Source organism: Rattus norvegicus, chromosome 4 (genome assembly GCF_036323735.1).
Source record: "Rattus norvegicus strain BN/NHsdMcwi chromosome 4, GRCr8, whole genome shotgun sequence".
NCBI classification, from domain to species: Eukaryota; Metazoa; Chordata; class Mammalia; order Rodentia; family Muridae; genus Rattus; species Rattus norvegicus.
The window spans coordinates 145,713,927-145,737,043 of record NC_086022.1 but is presented as its reverse complement, the minus strand read 5'-3'; the positions used below and the strand labels follow the sequence as shown (position 1 = coordinate 145,737,043).

The following is a 23,117-nucleotide window of genomic DNA, read 5'->3' as shown; positions in this document are numbered from 1 at the left end:
GTAGGTCCTTACAAAATATGTTGAGTTTAGATCCTTTATATTTGGTCAGGTTCAGCAGTGTGGTTGAACTCATCTATTTTTGTCGTCACTCGTTTTTAGGAAGTATACTTCGAATGCACAGCCTCAATTCTATAATTCCATCTGCTTGGAAAGTAAAACAGCCTCATTCTGTTTTTGTGATAATGCACAATGGCATTATTCCTAGATAGAAGCTGTGGCATTTTCTTCATTGCACTATAAAAATCCTCTCATTTCTTTGGAGGGAGGCACAGAGATTTTTAGGAACTGCCACTCTTCTATCATGTGGGAATATCTTATTTAGCAACATTTCCTCTCCATTTTATTGTCTTGCGATATCATTTTTTGCATTTTTTGTGGTCTATGTGCACGTTTATGAGCTCGGGCTGGTGTACGGGCACATATGCATGGTTGATGTGGATGTGCAGTTCTGAGGCTGATATCAGACCCCTTTTCAGACTGCTCTCTATTTTTATTATTGAGGCAGCATCTTTCACTGAACTTCCAGAACCTTGTCCTGCTGCCACCTAAGTTCTCCTAAGTTGCATCCTTGAGGGTCTAGCCTTTATGAACATTCTAGGTATTAACACTCTGCTAATCACATTTGTCTGGTAATTGCTTTATCCATTGAGCAATCTCTCTAGAGCCTATATATTTTCTTGGATGTTTTTCTTTTATATTTAAGACACTCACAATGATGTTTGGTTCGGATATGATAAATATGTATATCCCTATTACACACAAAATAATAATTTTTTATTTTAAGTATCCATAACACCCCACAAAATTAGTTACTTTCTAAAATATAATGCCCATAAGGTTTATATTAGCCATGAAATATCGATGACCATATGTATGAGAAAAATAGGACTCAAGGCACCTCAGACTACAAAACTTAGTCACTATTTCAAAGTCACCTGGGTGAGCATTCAAATCCACCCTGTTTACAACTGACTTTATCCACGGTTGCCACTCTCACTTTTAGCATCTAATACAATCTCATTTCTAAATAGGACACTTTGTGAGGTAAACCCAGGTTTTCTTTAAGCCACCATAGCAAGATAACTCAGAATAACTCGGAAAATATCTGGTGTGATAACAAGACAGTGGTATAGTCTGTGTCTTCAGTCTCCCCATATTACCTCCCTGCTGTTGACATTTTAAAATTCCATGACCAAGGCAACTATAGAAATAAACAGTTTATTTGAGGCTTACAGTTTCAGAGGATGAGGTCATGACTACTATGGTGGGAAACATGACAGCAGGCAGGCAGGCATGGTGTTGAGAAATAGCTGAGAGCTTACTCGATCTATGAGTGGGAGGCAGAGAACTAACTGGGAAAGGCCTGGGCTTTTGAAACTCAAAACTTAAATCTAGTGACACAGTTTGCCCAACAAAGCCATACTTCCTAATCACTTCCAAACATTTCTACCAACTGGAGGGCAAATATTCAAAAATATAAACCATAGGGAGGGCACTTTCATTAAAACAACCAACCAACCCCTACCCCAGGCAAAGGTCCAGAAAGTAGCGCTTTGTTCCCCAAAAGTGATGCTCTTGAAGGTGACAAAACCAAAAAAGCATAAGCCAAAAAATTTAATAAGTAGAAAGCTTGAAGGTCACTGTAAGTGAACCTGTAAGGAAAATTACAGCATCCTCCCTCAGGTCCTCTTTGTTAGAGAATGAACCACCAACCAAAGAGCTTACATGGACTGCACCTAGGCTTCCTGAACGTGTGTAGCAGATATCTGTGTCCCCCAACAACTGGAGTGGGTTCTGTCATTGACTCAGACTCTGTTGCCTGCTTTTGGATCCCTTTCCCCTAACTGGGCTGCCTTGTCTAGTCTGTGGGAGAGAATACACTTAGTCCTAATCAGACTAGGGCAGGTTGGTACCCAGGGGTTGGGGGACATGATTGGGAGGAAGGAGAGGAAGGAGAGGGCTGAGGTGTGGATATGAAGTAAAAATATATATTAAGTAATGAAAAAAATCAAATTTTAAAAGTTACCACAGGTATTTCTTACAGTGAAGGAAAAGCAGTGAGGACAGAGAGTTTCCATACCAAATTATTATTCAGGAAAATACTTAAGGGTCAATAGGAGTCTGACAGCTGAATAGTATGATCAGACCCAGACCCAGGGGAGCAGAGAGTCTCACCAGTGCCTTGCAAATAGGAAAGGGCTGAGCAAATTGTAGTGAGTTCAATAAGGTCTGAGTGTAGAATCGTTTCAAGAGTCATTGGGCAACTGCCTCACGGTGTCTGCCCCTTTGTTCTTCAGCCTGCAGTTCATATTCCTTTCTTTCTACCCAATTAGTTCCCATGCGTCATGTACTGTATAACTTCCTAAAGTTCTCTCAAGCACTACATGATAACTATAGGATAATGTTCACTCAGCCTGCTTTACTTGCTGCTCCAACACAAAGACAGTCTCTATATCCTGCTCTCTTCAGTTTCTTCCTGATTGCTTCACCTAATCTGTGTGCTTTGAGAGAGATGATATGGAATCCTCACCTTCTGTTTATTTGTAAGCACAGAACACTTGTAGCACAGAACAGAATGCATACATTTTTGAATGAAAGGGACCAGAGACAGTTAAAATCGTATCTGTTATTTTTGCAGCACATCTCTAAATGCAGTGGCCTGTTTTGTAAGATAGGTGTTCCGCTCTGGGCAAGTATTAGGGGAATAAATTAATTCAAAGGCTCCCAAGGAAAACACAGGAGTGACTCAGGGGATTGTTATCTCTTCAAGATAACATGGAGAAACATCAGTGACAAAGGCACAACCCAATTTGTTTCAAAAAAAAATCTACACAGACTCTGTAACCTTCTGGGGAGAACAATTAATTAGGCTGGCACAGAGAGAAAATAGAAGGAAGTGCAAATATTTGGTCCCTTTGAGTAAGAGGGCCAGGTTCAGTGTGATGTGCAAAGCATACTTGAGGAAATCTTTGGAGGGATGATTCACCACAAAGGAAACAGAAAGCAGGCTACTAGCAGAGAGAGTAGTTAGATTTTCTTCTTCACATAATGTTTCACTTAGACATAACACTTCTTTGCATATTAAATAAAAAATCAATTGCAATCAACACATTTAGTTAGATTATGAGAAAACCACAAAATATCATTTCCTATCAATGACTTTCATAAGGCCCTTTAAATAACAAATTAAAAAATGAAGCAGAGAAATAAAAAGGAGAGGTTTAGGAATGGAGGAAAGCAAGGGAATAGTGGGAAAGAAAGGGCTCTGAGAAAGGAAGATGATGCTGGTGGCTACTGAGGGTCAAGTCCCTATAATTACAGCCTCCGCCAGGGACCACAGAGGTAACTGCAGTGCGAGATGTACAGTGTCATGTTAGAAGCAAAGGGCAAATTACAAAGGGAAAATCTTCTCTCTGAAAATGCAGGGTTGCTGCTGCACGCACACTTGGATGTGTTATTGTTTCAGTTCTTAGTAATGGTGATGATCTCTCCTCAGAAAGCTCTTGAGAGTGAGAAAAGAATCTATGCTAATTGCAACATTACCATGAAATAATGTAATCTCTACAAGAAAAGGATTGTCAACAGAAGGAACAGACCAGGTGTGCGGCTTCATTTGCACCCTGTCCCCCTACTCTGGAAAACATACTCTATAAATCCTGTACAAACATTAAACATCCCAAAGACTTTAGTTTGGGTCACCCAACAGCACGTAACCCCTCATCACACACTCTACTGTTGACAAAGCACATACCTTCCACGGTTGCCCTTTTAGGCTGGATTGTTATGGCTCCTTCCGCAATATCTTCGTGCTGATGCAGTGGGTTGATTTTGGAACCCCAGCTGTCTGACCCGACCCAGAGAAAATGGCCTACTTGGTCAGCTCTTTTGGCGGCGGCAAGGATCTGCCTATGGAAAGAAACACAAAAGAGGATGCAGGTATAGAAACTGAACCCAAGCATTTTCAAAATCAAGGAGAGCCAAAAAAGCTATGCTTTCTCAAAACATAAGCAATCATTACAGCAAAAGATAAGATGAGAATTTTTATCTCGCACATATAAAGAGATATGTAAGCCAAAAGCAAAAAATGTCCCAGGCCTTTGAGTAAACAAATGAAAGATGTTAAGAGTCAAAAGATAGAAGGAGAGATAAAAATGTAATAAGCTCAAGATGTGTATTTACATGTATTAGAAATTATATGGCCTCAGTGGGAGAGGATGTGCTTAATATTGCGGAAACTTGATGCCCCAGGAAAGAGGGATGAGGTGGGGGTGAAGAGGGAGTGGTTGTTGGGTAAGGAAGCACCCTCTCAGGGATGGGGGAAGTGGGGTAGGGAGAGGGCAACTTTGGAATGTAAATAAATAAAATAATGTAATAAAGATTTAAAAAAAACTAAATGGTGAAAGCGAAACTTTAAAAAAGCTCCTAAATGTTTTGCCCATATTGGTCAAATAAAGTTTTGTTTTACTTAATTTCCACCTTTGTGTTTCAGGTGGAAAGGTGAGATAGTGGTAAGTCTCATTTCTAGAAAGTACTATGTCAATATAAACCACAGTTTTCCAGTCATTTATTAAAATAAATAGGATTCTACTTTCAGCATGAAAGTTCATTTTTGTGTGTGTTATATTTACAGATGGATTTGGTCTGCAAATATCAAAGGCAACAAGAGAAAAAATATGAAAAGGAAAAAAGTATCAGTGAGAAAGTTATCATAACAGGATTTGGGAAAGAGGTGAAAAATAAGAGACTTGTGCATATCCACACATACTATACATATATCCACACACAAGCATATATGTATACAGCTGCATACATACACATACATACACATTCATAGTAATGTACTCACACAACTTCACTGACATATACAAACCACATACACACACACACACATACACACACATACGTATGCACGCACACATGCATGCATGCAGGCACACACACTCCCAGGTACACATATACTCCCTCTCCCTCTCCCTCTCCCTCTCCCTCTCCCTCTCCCTCTCCCTCTCCCTCTCCCTTTCTGTCTCTCTGTCTCTGACTCTGTCTCTCTGACTCTGTCTATCTGTCTCTGTCTCTCTGTCTCTGTCTCTCTGTCTCTGTCTCTCTGTCTTTCTCTCTCTCTCTCTCTCTCTCTCTCACACACACACACACACACACACACACACACACACACAAATGTGATTGTGAAAACTCACAGCACATCTTTCTTCCAGACAAAAAAAAAGTACTGTTACTCTTCTAATAAAATTATAAGAAGATCGTTTCCTAATACTGTGAACATGCTGCAACAGGTAGATGAAAAAGTTGGGGTATGAAGGAGGACGGGAGTAGGAAGGAACAGGTAAGTTCCAGTGTTTTAAGTACTAAACAGTGAGCCTACTTAAAGGAATTAAATATTTGCTTAGAAAACAAATCATACCAGGAGGAAAAGTGCATTCTGGATTGATTATTCATCTAATGCTGGCAAAATATCTACAAATGTGACAGGCAGAAATTCTTTAATACAAATAGCCAATTCTGTACCTACTGAGACCCCCATCAGTTACTAAGGCCGCGTTCATATCTATCTAGTACCCACCCCACGTCTCCACAGGTAAAAGAAGACCTCAGTGGGAAGGGACACCAGTGTGGAGTTGAGAAAGACATGATATAGGAGAAAGTGCAAAATAACAAATTGATTTAGTTAGGATATAAAAGGATAACCAACAGCAAGACAATGGAAATAATGAAGAACATAAAAAGAACATGTCTATTAAAAATGAAAAATTGCAGTTCCTTTTGAGAAAGGAAGGTTAAGACAACACAGTCAAATCTTAAGAAATAGAGTTAAAACCAATATAAGATTACATACAGCCAACATTTCCTAAACAAATGTGCAGAAAAATAAACTATTCTAAATTGTATTCCTTAACTTTTAGTAGTAAGATATTTCCAGTACCTGACAGATTGAGAGGATGAATTTGCAAATTAAAAAAGCCGTACCACTATAAAAATAGAGAACCAAAACATGTTACAAAAGTAGTAACTTTCAAATACTGAGTATGTCCTATAAAGCTGAGAACTGAGGAAAAATAATCAGACAAATCAGATTATTAGTTGTTAATCAGAGAAATTTCATATGTACTTAGTGTACTTGTGATTTCCTTCCCACTGGAAAGGTAGACTGTCATATGTCATAAAAATAAAGAATTCTGCAACACATAAGCAATCAACATTGTTTACTAAATTATTTCTAGGGCAAACAATGTTTTAAGAAACATGAGGTACAATGTCAACCTGCCAAATACTAATTGTAAAGTCAGAATTAAAAAGTCTTAAGCATTGAACACATAATGTTTTCTTTCTACATAAAATGATATATTTATTCTTATTAATATGTATACCTGGAAGAGTTTAAGTGCACCACATGTATGCAGACGTCCTCAGAGGCAAAAGAGAGAGTTAAATTTCCTGAAGATTTACAGCGAAGTTGTGAGCTGTGGAATGTATGTGCAGGGTCCTCTGTAAGAGCAATAAGTGCTCTTAAACAATGAGCCATCTCTCCAGCCCAAAAATAGGCTTTCCTTTAGTTTAAAGAAGGTATTTAAGAATGTATTATACACACTTTATATATATGTTCACATATATATATATGCAATACATATGATATATATGCATTAACATATCTTTTCGGAACAAGAAAGAGAGGTCAGAGAGGGAGAAAGAATATAGGAAGGAGAAATACTAACAGCAGTGTAACTTCTTCCAGATTCAGAATGAATGATGGAATTCTCAGAAAAGTATGTCCAAAATATTTAAGCTTGAGATTGTTGATTTACCAGTCTGAGGAGAAAGGGATATGTCTGTAATTAACTAACTAACTAAATAATGAACATAACTAAATAAAATTACACCATATTAACTTTAGGTAAAAAAAATTACATCTCAGCATCAAAAGAAAGTGCTTGATTCTTCAGTTAGGTGTTTATGTACTCATAATAATGTAAACACTAATTTTCATACAATAAATAGAAATGTGGAATAAGGATGTGGGGACCTTAGAAGAGATTTAATGATTTAAATAATTTCAGATATGAATAAGTCAAGAGTGCAGGGAATCAATGATTCTAACCTTGCCTATCTGCCCAGTATGCATGTAAAACCAGAGATGTTTAAAGATTTGGAATAGGTGCCTGTGAGATTGTGGAGACCAGGATAGAAAGCAGATACTGTACACTAGAGTGTTTCAGATGTGGTTTGTAATTAAATACCCAGGGCTGGTGAGATGTCTCCATGGACAAAAGTACTCGGCACTAAACCTGAGGACTTGAGATCTATTCTTAGGTCCACAAGTTGGAAAGAGACAACCGACTCCTACACACATTGCCCTTTGTTCTCCACAATGTGAGTCTGTACACACAAACATAATAATGTTAAAACTACTTATATGTATATGTTTTTTCCCAAAATAAAATAAGGAAACTCTCAATAAAATACACTTAGTTTGTATGTCAAAAGCTACAGATTAAGCAGGAAAGTAATTTTTAAAACTATGAATAATTGTGTCCATTGGTTGGTGCTGGTATCTGCATCTGACTCTCTCAGCTGTTTGTTGAGCTTCTCAGAGGGCAGCTGAAAGAGTCAGATGCAGATACTAGCACCCAACTAAAGGACAGAAGCTGGGGACCCCTGAGGTTGAATTGGGAAGGATCTGGAAGAAGCTGAGGAGGGAAGCCCAAGCAGTCTCAACTGATCTAGATCCCTGAGATCTCTCAGATACGGAGCCACCAACCAGGCCACATACACCAGCTGACTTGAGGCCCCTGACATATATACAGCAGAGGACTGCCTGGTTAGGTCTCAGTGAGAAAAGATGCACCTAACTCTAGAGAGACTTTAGGCCCAGGGAGTGGGGAGGCCTGGTGAAGTGGGGTAGGTGGGGTAGGGACATCCTCTTCGAAACAGGGGAAGGGGGAGGAATGGGATGGGGAACAGCTGGGGGAGGGCAAACCAGGAGGGGTATGAAATCTTGACTGTAATAAACCATTAAAGAATAAAAATATATAAATTAAAAGAAAAGATATGAATGATTTCTCGATTTCTCTATATGGCCAATATAGACATGCACGTGTATTTTATGTATGTATAATAAGCAGTTTCATTAAATCACAGGAAGGAGGAGATGATAATTTGTTGCTAAAGAGTTTGGAGAAGTGATGGCATCTGATAGAGTGGAAAAGTTAGATAAAACCCAAGACAACAGGGTGAGACTAGAAACATAAAAACAAATGAGCACTTACTTAAAGACAGTGAGTACACTTTAATCCGAATCACAAAATGTGTATGTAGAAACTGGGCAATCTTCATTCTTCAGGAGAAAGCTTGAATGCATTTGCAGCTTTCATGAAAATCTTAAATTGTATTTAATTAGAGGTTGTCTCTGAATGCCAAGGCTCTGGGTTTTATAAGATGATTTTAATTATTACTTTTAATCATTTACTTTGAGTTTTAATTTTTCTACAGAATTGGGGGAGGTAAAATTTATAGGATCATTTTATTTAAAAAATAAAACCAATTCTTTTTTAATTTTCTAAGGGATTTACAGTAGACAAGTGTTGGTTTTATGTGGACAGTCAAATTTTGAAGACAGATTTTGTTATTTCTTAAAATCCAAATTATCAATACCCATGACTGATTTAACATTTAGCTTCCCTTCAAAATTGAGATATTAATGCCACCTTATTGCTATTTTCAAAGTATTTGAAGTTAATGTTGCAAGAAATGTCAAATTTTTCTATCTCTCTGTTTGAAAAAAGAATCAACTCTCTGGGGATTCTGTAATCTTCAGATGGTTCTGCCTTTATGAATTCTTTCTAGAAGAAGCATATGCACTGGACTTTTAATCACTGTCCTCAGAAACCAAGGTGTTAACATATAAATCTCAATACACAATAGTATTCAAAACAGAAGTTAACTGCATTATAAAAACAATGTGCATACTTTAAAGGTGAATTATTTACATATTCTACCTAAAATATAAGTCATACACTATAGGTCAAAAATATTATTATCTTAATCACAAAATATCTTAAAAATCAACATAGACATACATTGCCAATATATTACATATTAGTAAATATTTAAAATAAGCAAAACAAAGATGTATAAAATGGTTGAAAAGAATATTAATAGCATTGGGGGAAAACTAGAACCTAAGGACCATTATAATGAAAACAAAACCTCAAAAGTAATTAAAAAGCAAAAAGGAATAAGGCATCCTAAGGTTGATGAAAACAGCATAGCATCACGAGGGAAATGATATATGTAATGGGTATCCAAATCTTTCCAAGGAAGGGCATAAATAAAGGAGAACTTGTGATAAAACAAACACAGGAGTCAGTAAAGCAATGCCATTAGTAACAGACATGTGCAAGAAGCACCTGGAACATGGTGGTAGACATGGATCAAACATTTATGTGGACAATTGCATATGTGGTACATGTGAGGTCAAAATGACAAAAACTGAATTGAGTTTTCACTCTATTTTAAACAAATTAGCCATGCACTTGCAATTCTAGCAATCAAAGGATGAGAGGCAGGATTACCATAAGTGGCCAACTTGCTCTACAAAGGAAAACCATGGGGTTGAGGAGAAATGGAAAGGGAAAGGGTGAGGGAGAATGAGAGTGAGAGTGAGAGAGAGCAAGCAAATTTTAAAAATAAATATCAATCCTAAAGTCTAGGGAACAAAATAGCTTTCAATTATATCATTAAGCACTGAGAGCTGGACTTGGCATTCCATCCAATGGTATTGATTGAGCATCAACTACTTTCATAGCATCAGGACAGATAGTAGGGGTAAAAACACCATTCAAACGTCATATGGTCTAATGCTGGCAAGAGGTAACGGGCAGGATAGATTTATCTGACCCATTGAACAACAGCAAGAACAAAACATGAATCCACTGGCATGAACCAAAAAATTAAAGTTTTATGAGAAAAAATTTTCAGAAATAATCTGGTCAGAGAAACCTTTGAAAGTACATATCAGATGGTTGAAAGACCTAGGAAGGAGAGAACAGAAGCAGCCTCTAGGCCAGCAGTATGTACAACATGAAATGTTCAGAGGGAAATTAGACTACAAAACCCTCTCATAGGACATCTTTTAAAATCCTTCCATTTCATTAATGGGAGAACTGAGATACAAAGAAAATGAGATCCTGGGGAAGAAGCTGTTTTAAGGAGAAAGAGCTGTTGGTCTATGCGGGGAATAATCTCAAGTTCAAATGCAATACCTTTCCATGTAATGGTCAGGGCACCTCAGCTGTGATCAAGACCTTGTTATTGGGATGCTGGAGAAATTCAGGGCTATTGGGTAGGACACATGGAATGGGGAGGTGGAAGAAAGGCTGCTGAAATGTCCTTAGGAAATCCTAAGAAAAAAGTTATCATAGGCTGAACTCTTCAATTTTATCCAATAAAAATAATTTACCTTCAAATTCAATGACACCAAATCTTAAGATACAAGATAAAGTTTAAAAACATAAGTCATATACAAGGGAAGTAAAAATTAGTAATCTTCCAGTGGTTGTTTTAATGGTGTTTATAAGGGAAAAAAGCAGATCTTTATCATAGCACTTTCCAGAATTTAACTTGACAAAATCTTATGTCCAAACCCGCTTATAGCATGCAAAATAATGAATCTATGATTAAATTGCAAAAGGGGACACTGAAAATGCTCTGTGTATAGTGGATATAATATATTAGTTTGATATATTTACATATCACTTAGCATATAGGTATTATTATTACATATTTCCATATTTATAGTTCAGCACAGATAGTTCTGTACAGAAATTTTACTATGGCATTAATATTTATAGTGAAAATCTGTGATGAAAAAAATGTAATGGTCAATCACCAAAGGGAAAGCTGGGTAAACTGAAATTTAGAGGTAAAATGAAATTACACATATAGATTTAAAAACTGCACAGATCTACAGGCGTTGAGAGTCAGGTCCTCTGATGTAAAGTGCTAAGACAAGCTAGGTAAAGAGGAGACACATGCAGTATATCTATAGGCTATCTTGCATTTTTAACAGCTTTTAACAGTAGGATTTCTCATAGCACTTTTCCGTTTCCAGAGTCACAAAGTCACAATATACATATGGTTTCTCTGCTTCCTGACAGAGAATTCCATGTTTGCTGAATTTTTATTTTTAAACTGATTTAGAAATCATAAAAATGATTAAAGTAGCTTCTACAAAAAAATATGGGTCAGGAGTACGGTGCAGTATGTCTCTAGAATGACATAGCAGAGATTGACCAGCTAGGAGTCTGCCGTTCATAAAGGAGAACTTATTAGCCAGGGTGTAAAACATTTTAATTGGGGGGTCGGACACTGTTAGAAAAAAATGTTAGCCTTTTCAGCCAGGTAAAATTACCACTAACTTAAAAAGTCAAAAATAAAGATTCAGAATTGGGATGTAGTGTTCAGAAAAGAAATCAGGCCATTTGCATTCTAAAAGTGATTTACAGGATGGCTCTGTATGGTAAGGTTACAAATGCAAGAGGCTAGGCCAAAAGGGAAGTTAAAGTGACAAGTGTGGAGTGCAAGGAAATGGATGCACAAAAGAATAAATAGCATGTGGTTGCAGAATGTGCAGGTCCAACAGTTGGTGTCCTGAGTTTAAATGCTGAGCAATGAAAATGGCAGAATAAAATGTTTTTCATACTAACAAACACCATTCCTGGAATAAAGATCTGTAATACTTAGATATGTTTTTAAAGATACAACTTTTCAAAGTCTAGTGTGTATTCTTTCTACCAATAATTGATACATTGGTTTTTAATCGAAATAAAGATAAAGACATCGAGGTGCTAATACTTCTGGAGCTGCCAAGCTCTTTGTGGAAAGCAAACATGAAACAATTTACCACCTTGTTATTAGAGCTCTGCTCTGACTCGACTTCTCCTCTCCTCGCCAGCATCCTCATCCTTCTGTCTCCTAAAGCTGTGGCATGCATAGGAACAAGGTTCACCAATCATCCTTACTTTATATCCTCATCGTTGGCAAAAATCACGACGGCCCTGGAGTTGGGAGTGTCCAAGAGCTGTTTGATAATTCTATCAAAGTCAATGGTCCTGTCTTTGCGCTCTTGGGGGATTCTCACGGACTGGGCAATGCAGAGCCCACCTGTTCAAGAAAAGAAAGCAGAGTGTCAATAAAGTGGCCACAGCGGGATCAAAGAAACAGGGAAGTGTGTGTGTGTGTGTGTGTGTGTGTGTGTGTGTGTGTGTGTGTGGTCTTTACCGTGCATGTCATATAATACATTAAAGTTATAGACACTGAAGCAGCTAGTTTTCATCTTTATGCCTGAGAGTTTTCTGAGCTTTGTATTCTCATTTCTTTTCCTCAACACGTGACTCCCATTTCTTAAAGACCAGCCTCAAACAAGTAAACCGAAAGTAAAGAAATCAATAAAAGCATCAGCTATTACCATCCAAACTTTGTGAATAACATACAGCTGGTTCAGACATTATTTCATATATTTCATGCTATCTTCCTATAAACCATGTAATGGATTACAGTTGTTTGTGTTCCCTGCTCTTTGTAATGGGAAGATTAGATAGTTATTTTACGCCATGCTTCTCAGACTGCTCATGACCTCAGTTAATTCTTATGACTGTCAAGGGGAGACAAGGTAGGAGGTGGCTGTCTCCTGAACAATTGATAGATTTCATTTTATTCCAAGACTTGCTAAGTCATCACTCCTGAATATAGTATTTAACTAGATACATTTTCAACACTTTCAAACAGGCAAGTTAGGAAAAAAGTAGATAGGATATTTATACTAAATTAAAAAAAACATCCCAGAGGTAGAAGACTTAAGTGGGAACAAGAAAGAGTGCTTTGTACTTCCTGCATGCTTTGGGAACACATTAAAAATGGACTTTGTTGCACTATTACATGGATGTGTGTATGTGTGTGTGTATGTGTGTGTGTGTATGTGTGGTGTGAGTGTGAGTGTGTGTGACAGGTTGTGAATAGGCTTCTGCAAACACAGAAAACCATAAACTCTGATCCCAAATTAAGACTCCATTGAAATCTCATCTCAGTTGATTCTGTTACTGTTAAGTAGCATTCCAACTACTGTCCTCAAGAGAAGACCTGCGATACATTTAGACGTCCTATATCACCGCAATCAGGCTAATCAATCTAGCTGACATTTCTAGAATCATAGGTAGGTACAACAAGAGTAGACATTCATTTCAAGTACAACTCAAAGATTCATTAAGACCAACCATATTTGGGCCTTAAAGTAAAAAGGAAATGAAAGCTCACAGAAACCATGCAAAATATATTCTAAGAACTTAATAAAGTGGAAATCATTAACAAAAGTCATGGGAAGGTCCAAATATTTAAAAATTCAACAACAGATTTGTCAATTTCTCTATGGGTCAAATAGGATGTGTCCAAACAATCAAACACTTTGAGAAAAAACTTAAAGCTACTGCACATTGAAATGATTGGACAATGACTGAAATGGTAGTTAGATGGAAATATATTTATACAAGAAGAAATTAGAAATAACTGACAGAGACAACCTATGTTCCCAAAGAGAGAGCATTAATAAACACATGGAAAGCAGAAATGTGATAAAAAATCAAATCAGTAAATTTTGACATAGAGAAACATTAGAGAAAAAACAGTATTTAATAAATACTTTTGTTGAAAGGTGCAATAAAATTGATAGTACTTAAGCTAAGAGAGAAATCTCAAAGACTGTATGAGGGATAAAATAGAAATATAATTGGGTATCCTGTTTATGGATGTGATGGTCATTTATGTCCTTAAATTCAGAAACATTGAGCAAATAGATACCCTTGAAATATACAAGCTATGAATGTTGTGACTATTGAACGTAAAATTATCATCTGAATAATCCCAGATCATCTGTATGATCCCATATAAATACCAATTTGGAAAGTTCCCAATACGTTCAGAAAAGAAAGATACAGGCTGAGCTGGTTTCCCTGATGAATTAGAAAAATCCTGTAGGATGATGTGAATCTATCTACCTAAGATGCTTCAGTAGCCAGGAGGTTAATATTTAACTCATTATGTGAGGTTAGAATCATGAAACACTACCAGAATTAGTTGAAACGTATGCCAACATTTTAAAGTACAAGGAAAACCTTCATGTAGATAGGTTGCAGACTGATGTGAATGTTAGGTGATGTGGGCAGTCAATCTGAGCTACTGACATTGTTTTAGATGTCACTAAGCTTAAATTACCACTTCAGGTAGCATCACAAAACCATATAATGAGGAGCAGTATGGTCATATGTTATTATAATCTTAAGAGGATAAAGCTAGCGATAAATCTGAGTCCATAACATGATGAATTTGATTACTGTGAGTGACATGAGAGGAAAAAAGGAAGGAGAGAAAGCAATCCTACCAGTTAAAACAGATGCAGTAGAAGGCAGAAAATCCATGCTTTTTCTTTGCCTAGGACATCTTTATTCTGCTTCTAAATCCCTGGCTGGTATGAACGTCTAGAACCAGCTTTCCACTGCTATAGCAGGAGAAACTACAAGATTTCAAACAATACAGCTGCCCATTGGGCTTCTACTGCTTTTCCTCCATCATCACTTGGGTGGTTTCGAGTTAAGTTTCACAGGCCAATGGTTTGTTGAAGTCTCAATAAGTTTGTGCCAAAGTCTGAAGGCAAATGCCAAATATAAGCATATAAAGCGAAGCAAGATTAACTGAGACATTAGGTCAGACTCTGCTCTTTGAAGAAAAGATCTGAACTCTACTTCCTTTATTTAGCATGAGCAGGGCAGGACTACATTCAAATAGTTGATTTGCCGCATGACCTCTATAACCAAAGGAAAAGTGCTGTATCTATCTAGGGGTTAGAGTCAGGATATAGAGATCAACATAGGACATTACCTACCATCACAGAGTTAGAATTGGGTGTAAATTGTTTAAGTGATTGATCAGTCTTGTTAGGTGAATATGTATGAAGTGTGCTGGATGAGGAACCTGATTTTCCTTAAATTTGAGTACCAGAAAAGTGCTTCAAAGGATGTTTCAAAATATAAAAATAGTTTATCTTCTTTGTTAGATAGCATGGGAGAAGATGTTATCTATTGGCTAATATTTGATAGAGGCATAAACTAGATGGATATGACAAAAATACATTGCAAAGAAAGATGAATAAGAGCATCAAAGAAGAAAAGAAGAAAAGTCAGTCTTTGACAATTAGTGCAAAAAGCAGCTATATATGGAATAGATGTCAACAAGTATCTATTATTCTTTCTAAAAATTTACTTTGCATAGAACTTGGTTCCATAGAGTATGTAACCTGTGCCAGAAAACTTAAAAGAAAAATAAATGAGCACTGTATGATTTGCAGTTTAGTGATTATGTTTTAGATCTAGAAAAATAAAAATAAAATAAAATAAAATAAAATAAAATCCGGAATCTGCAAAGGAAAAAGAATTGATGAATTGGATTTTTTGAAAACTCAGAACATTTCTTCCATGAGAATAAATGAGAAGATGATACAAGTTGGAGACTAGGACTCAGTCACAAATCTGCTAATATCCTTCTCTCTAGAATAATGCTTAAAGTAAGCAAACTACTACATACACACGAGAAAGGCTCTGGCTAAGAATTGTATGTAAAATCGTATTCCTATTTGTAAACTTTCTCTTTGTGGGGTTGCAATTTCACAATCTGAAGCTGCTTTCTAGACTTGGTTGAACAAAGTAAGATAAACTCAATAATGAAAGATAGGAGCATATTTGCTAGAATAACTACACAGAAGCCATGAGCCCTGCTACCTAGTAGTATAGCTTGGGTCCTTAAAAGAAATACACATTTTAGATAGGGAGAGAGGAACAAGGTGAGTGAATGTTAGTGTGTGTGTGTGTGTGTGTGTGTGTGTGTGTGTGTGTGTGTGTGTGTCTTATCTATAAAAGTTCTGAATGCAATGTGATCTCATGAATCACTTATGTAGGTAGCATCTAGTTGTTGGTTTGGAGAAATCTTTCAACAGCATAAACAATGTCTCCTTTGGAACATGGGTAACTCTATGACTACAGACAGGAACACATTAGATTTAGCCTGGGTCATCATTCAGTGTGAAGAAATAAGAACTATATAAAAATAATGAATGAAAAAGGATATCAAATGGATATGGGAGTCAACCTAAATGAGCTTCCCCTGAGTAAAGTGAAGTCGCTGTCAAGAAAAAAAATAAATAATGGTATCATTGAATTATTATTTAATGAACCAATTTCCTATGGCTACCTCTGACAGAATGAGCACAGTATATGATAATGAATGAGACTTCCCTTTAGAATAATTTCAAACAGAAAATATAAATGGAACAAGGTAGAGAGAATACCATCAGTGGAACCATCAGTGACTATTGCCTTTTGGTCATATAGACTCTGTAGGAAACATTATGATAAATAGAACATTTATGTGATAACTAAAAGCATCTACCACTGAGAGCATATTAACTACCTGGTGACCGGAACACATTCCTCCAACATTTTCAATACATTTCCTTTGATGACGTAGATATAAACTATTTAGCCTTTGAACACATGCCATGAATTGAATCTGTGTATCCCTTCACATGACTTTTGCTGACACCTCTTACCCAGACCCACAGCATTCAGTTCAGTTCCGACGTGATGCTGCTGCTGCTGGTCTGGAAACTACACTGGAGGAACCTGCTGTAGGCAACAAGGAAAGTGGATGCTAAGAAGTACTCATTTGTGTGCCTCCACTTGAATGGTAGCTAGCTCTGGGAGGTGGCAGCAGTGTCATGTACTGATATTCTAGCCAAAGGAAGCTGTGAGGATGGTGGCCTCAGAGAAGGAAAGGGATGGATCATTATACATTGTTATAGAGTGCACAATGATGCAGCAAGAAAACAATGGGGAAGATGTCCGTGGGCAGTGGTCAACAGTATCTCAGTGCTGTAATTCCTCCATGTGTGGCAGGCATTATGCAGAGGCGGGAATGAAATGGTCTGTAAAGAGTCCTGGGGCTGCTGGAGAGAAGACATGGCTACTTTACCACCTTCTCTGCAGGAGAAGGGGAGGCAGTGGGATGGAAAGCCAGCTTCCCATCAGGATTCAATTACAGCTGAATGATTAAGCAAATGAGAGCGAACTCCATTTGGCTATGTGATTAGCCGAGGGGTGGTCCACACTCTCAATTGCTGCTCGTCCAGTGCACACCGGAGCAATTGGTAAGTGGGGTTTCATGACTGCAGCAAGGAGAAGCTCACCCCTTTTAAACTGAGAACTGCCCCCACAGGTGAGCCAAATCAGATACCTTAACAGAAGAGAAATGGGCTATCACCCTGGTAATGGGGATGAGCAAGATCATAAAGTTAAAACGTGAACAAAGGAAGGAAATTGGAACAGGAAGGAAGAGAGGAGAGCATGCTGTTTTCATCTGCTCTTGGAAGGCATCAGTTGTGCCTACTGATGAGGGAAAATCACCTCATTTGCATCAGATTCATGGAAGAAGGCTTAAAAATTCACTTTGGCCTTGGGTAGATGACTTCAACTTAAGCATGCAGATGAAGTATGTTATGTCACAGATATGCCACCTTCAGAGGCCAAGTCTGCTCCTGGTGGTCTACCAACAAAAAAGGGATCTGGAATGACCTTCCTATACACTCTTGATATTCCAGTATCAGCAGGAATCTTCCTCTGTATTGATGACTCAGCACATATAGTTATACTTTCATCCCAGTCTGGTGTACCACTGAATTCCAATTTGCTCTGCCTTTTTGGATTTTATTCTAGCTATATCTCCCCCAAGGGACTCAGCTTGCCCATTATGTGTGACGTCACTGCTGCACAGAGATGAAAGTTATAGTTGAAGAGATAATTGTTAAATAGCTTAAGAATCTAATTTTTAAAGACTATCACTATGTTTTAATTTTATAAATATGCTGTGGGCAGAGTGGATGTATGCGTATGTCTTGCAGTCACTATGGAGGCCAGAAAGAGCATCAAATCCCCTTGATCTAGAGTTACATGTAGTTGTTACAGAAGCTCTGTTACAGAGCCTTATTTGGGCTCTGAAAACTCAATGTGGATCTACTACAAGAACAATATGTGGGTGCAAAGATGTTTTAACCATTAAAAGCACATATAGCTCTTTCAGAGGACCTGGTTTAAATTCCCAGCACTCACTTAACAGCTCACAGTTGTCAATAACACTAGTCACACAGGACCTGACACCCTCTTCTGGCTTTCATGGACATTGTGGGCATGTATATGTTGTACAGACAAGCATATAGATAAAACATCCAAGCATACTTAAAAAAACATCAACCATAAAAAGTTTAAATAGAGCATCAAGTGCTGTTAACTGCTTAGCCATGTCTCTAACTCCAAGAATCTAAAATCTAACTTTTGAAAACTATTTCTTTTTTCTAGCTAAGTTTTTAATCAAAGAACGTTGCACCTTGCCACTGAGTTCCCACCGCTGTTGGGGGGGGGGCGGTATTCACAAACAGTAGAATTAGGCAGTGCCATTATAAAAATTATAAATGAAAAGTTTTATCACTAAGACTGGAGAGGTGCTTCAGTGGATAAGAGCACTGGCTGCTCTTCCTAAGGACCTGGATTCAATTCCCAGTGTCCTTGTGATAACTCACAATGGTCTATAAATCCAGTCTTGGGCTAGCCTCTGCTCTCTTCTGGTTGTCACAGTCACTGCATTCATGTGGTACAAAGACGTGCATTCAAGCAAAAATTCATCTAAATAAAATGAAATTAAGTAAAATCTTAAAGAAAATAATTAAAAATAGTCCCGTCACTGACAAGACAACTCCATTCTTGCCACCTGAACCTCTCAGCTTTGACTGAGAGGATAATTTTCAGTGGCTTATGGAGACACGCTACTGTGATAATAAGGAGAATCTCAGTCTTCGAAATTAATCTTTGCTTCATTTGGAGCTGAAAACTATCGGGTTGGTCTTTGTCTGGTAGGATGCAATCTGTAACAGTAAGACACATCAGTCAGAGCACACGCTTCTTCCAATAAACTCGGTGGCTCTCCTAACTGATTATAGATTCACTCCCATCTAAAAGCTGAAGAGGAAACAATTTATAGTCAGCAGCTTGGTCCAGGAAGAGCCTCTACTTGAGACGAGGCCTGTTACTTAGCTAAGTCAATTCAATTTAGCAAATACTGAGAGGATGCAGTGCAAGATTCTGTCAGAGTTTTCACCAGAAACAAAATATATTTGTAAAAGAATCATTTGAATAGCAGGGGACTCAGATCAAGGCCAGTGAAGATCAACACTGATTTGAATTGGGAGACTGGGTAATAAGGTAATTTTCAAAATCAGGTGTCATTCCATATGCCCTTTACTGATTAACACATTCAATAGCCACCCTGTCCTCTGTGAGGCAGAGATGTTTTGAAGTTAAGTGCCTTCTTAGATTGCAGTCTGGCACTAGGATTTTCATCTTTCGATAGCTAATGCTAAATTACTAAATATTGTCTTGCCCTTATATGTGATATGTCACAAGGATAACTGAATATAGGACCACAGTAGATCTATTTTACCTGAATTTAAATATTCAGTCCTAGGAAGGACCATCCTTGAGAGTGGAGAATTAGGTAGGGCTTATGCCACTCAAAAGCAAAGGAAACATACAATTCCTAGAATATCATGAAGTTTACAAGATTAACAGGGGTCTTGTCTGAGATTACATAAACAGTAACCGTTTTTAGAAAAGGAATGCTCTCAGATTAATTGATCTGATTGCAAGTTGTGAAGAAAGCTCCAGAGATGTATCCTTCCTGAGCTGTCACCTAGGAAGGGTAGAAGATTTGTGGTTGCTGTTGTTTTTGTTGCTGTTGTTGTTGTTGTTGTTGTTGATTGTAGCAGGATGGTGGGTCTGCCTCTATGTAAATGCTGGGAGCCTTGCAGCTGCAGAAACATCTGCTGCAGGAGGACTTAATTGAGGACTGCCTGAGAGGACAAGGATAGCTATTGCAAATAGTACTAGCCAATCAGGAACTGCTGTTTAGATGAGATACTGTCTTAGAACCAGTGTGGGTGTGGGTGGAGTACAATAAAAGAGCTTACAGCATTGCTCAGATGAGCTTGCTGTAGCATTTCTCATCTGTTCCTGGAGTCTGTGTCATTGACTGTACCAACTTACCCCCAATCCCCAAGGTCAGGTAGGGTCAGGCAGGGCAGAGAACTGTTCAGTGCACAAGCAGTAGTTGTTATTACTTTTGTTTTGAGATGTTTGTTTGCTTGTTTATTTGTTGAGGCAACCATGCTTCTATAGTTAACTCATCAAATAAATTCCTGTAAGTAACTTAAACTCTCTCGCTCACTAGTTAAACGAGTAGAGTTGTTTTCTTGGTCTGACATCAGTATCCCATCTGAATAATAATTTCTTCATGTTTCCTCAGAAAAGTCATGCAACAGGAGTTAAAATGAATCCTGTATTTAGTTAGAGGAACCAAAGACTGTATGGAAGAGGTTTTCTGAGGTTTATACTTTACATCTGTGGAGAGAAAGAACTTGGGAGCAATAGACCTAAGTCATTGTGAATAAGACTAGTGAGCTGTCATTTCGCTAGAAACTTTGCCGATAGCCCTATGTTTTTGTTTACAGTGGTAAGGTTTGTTTCTAAGCAATAGTTTACCCCAGTCACAGCAAAGGTACCAGCTGTGTTTCTTCTACCCTCATTCTGGTAGGAATGACTTTTTGATATTTGAAGGACACATTTTAGGAATTACTTCAGGGGACAGAAATTGTTTGGTTTTTGTTTTTTTGTTGATTTTGTTTGTTTTGTTGTTTTGTTTCGCTTTGCTTTGTTTTGAAGTTGGAGAAGAGGAGAGAGAACTTATCAGGGCCTTTTCCTCCAGCCATGGAACCAGTTTGATCCATGGAGTCATTGCTACATTCTTTTTTTCCCACCCACCCTCTGGCCCCACCATTGCTATGTTCTTGACAGCATCAACACATAAGTAAAAGCGTACATACCAATCCATTAGAGTTGTAAGCCAGGAAAAAAAAACATATAGAGAACCAGAGGTCTTGAGAAGTCATCACTTAGATAAAGACACAGACTCAGGGGCTTCCCACTTCCTGATTGGAAGCTGATGGGACACCTTCGTGTGATTCCAGTTTGCTGTGCTAAGAAATGAAGACAGTCGGAAATGATTTTTGACTTCAGTAAAGTCTTATCTGAATATAAAAGGAAAGAAAATCCTTGAATGTGAAAGATGTCAAAGAGTGCACAAAGGAAAAAGATACAGGGGGAACCGTGTTCTGCCATGAAGACCAGAAGAAATGAAATCATAGTCACCTTTATGGGTTTGAGAACAAAATCATTAGGCAGCAGAAGGACTCAGGAGGAAAGGACATGTAAGAAATGGGGAAAATTTTAGAGATAACGAATTTGGCAACAGAACACACTTCTGGGGAGATGTGACTGAGTTACTAATAGTTCTTAGATGCCAACACTGAATCATCTTTAAAATACCTGCTTGTCATTCTATGTTGAAGAAAGGAATGAAAGAATAAAAACAGTTACAGCTGATTTCCCAAGACTATTCTCAGCACCAGGGCATAGAGAACATTTCATTTACTGCGGTAGGTTGATGGCAGTGAAACCAAATAAAGGCTAGTGCTACTAAATTTATACAGTCAGGGTTGGACTGCATGAGCCTTTATGTGGCAAAACTATGAGAATCCTCCAATTGGTCCCTGCCAGGGAAACCACACTTCACATTCCAAGGACTATTTTTGCATGTTAGTAACGAGTGAGTGTATCACATAGTTCAGCCAAGAACTAGTGGAAAGCAAGCCCTCATCAAACATGTTAAGTACATGAAGTGCCACAATTCAGCCTAATAAGGATCTGCTGCAATGTTGAGATGTGGAAATTTGAAGTAATGACAGTTGTCCAGAAAAGGAGACTGAGTAACAGAGGTGCTTGGTGGTCATGTAGGGAGCCCCAGCAAAGAGGCACCTTTCCTGAGTTGCCAGCCATGTTGGAGTAGTCTTCAATCAGACAGCTTCCTTTTAGTCGTTCATCTCAGAGGATGCTGCACAGCTTGTCCTATGGACTGTGATGCTGTGTGGTGAGTCATTTCTCTTGATGTTTTTACATCCACATTTTACCTACTGATTCATTCATTCATCCAGAAAATATTTACTAAACAACTGCTAAGTTTTGGGCATGCTGTGCTGCTGGTAAGTAGCAGTTAACATGAAAGACATCCCATTACTTGTAATAACAGGGCAACTGTCTTTTTAAAAATTTTCTTTCAAGATAGTGATGTCCTACACCATTGCTATGATCCTAGTTTACAACTGCAATCCCAGTGCAGAACATCACGTTCTCCTGAACAGCTGGTATCTTGGCAGGTCGTGAGTAGGTTAATGAAGATTATGCTCCCATTCAGGAAGCCTTGTGAAGGCAAACTCTTCCTTTTCTTGAATAAGAAATTAAAAATTGTCAGATTTTTCACCATCACTGGTTGTTCCCGTGGCTTGCTTATTCTCACCAGTCAAAACCAATTGTCATTTGTCTCCAGATAGCTCCTCTGGAAAGATGCCTATGTAGCCCAGGGTGATGGAAAGAAGGTTCATCTATGAAGCTCATGCTTGGCTGGCATTTCTGAAGTACTGTTTTCTTTCGGTTCTCTCTCTCTCTCTCTCTCTCTCTCTCTCTCTCTCTCTCTCTCTCTCTCTGTGTGTGTGTGTCTGTCTGTCTGTCTCTCTCTATTTATCTACCTATCTGTCTGTTTCTGTGTCTCTGTCTCTGTGTCTCTGTCTCTCTCTCTGTCTCTGTCTCTCTCTGTCTGAGTCTGTCTCTCTCTGTCTGAGTCTGTCTCTCTCTGTCTCTGTGTGTGTGTCTGAGTCTGTCTCTCTGTCTCTTCTCTCTCTCTGTCTGTGTGTGTGTGTGTGTGTGTGTGTGTGCATGTGTGTCTCTCTCTGCATCCGTGTGTTTGTGTGTCTGTGGTGTGTGCATGCACACTTATGTCCGTGTGTGCATGTACAAATGCAGAAATGAGGCAACACTCATTTCTGTAATTCGTTTTTAGCCTTAAAA

The 23,117-nt window shown here is 38.1% G+C and overlaps 1 protein-coding gene across 5 annotated transcripts in view; it reads right to left on the bottom strand.

Moving 5' to 3' along the window:
- The window catches only part of Grm7 (glutamate metabotropic receptor 7), an 882,386-nt gene that overhangs the window by 432,056 nt on the left and 427,213 nt on the right, over positions 1-23,117 (bottom strand). For all 5 annotated transcript variants that reach the window (XM_039108423.2, NM_031040.1, XM_039108424.2 and 2 more), the window contains 2 exon segments: positions 12,033-12,174; positions 3,752-3,906 (listed from right to left, as the gene is read on the bottom strand). In XM_039108423.2, the coding sequence (XP_038964351.1) occupies positions 3,752-3,906; positions 12,033-12,174 (297 nt within the window).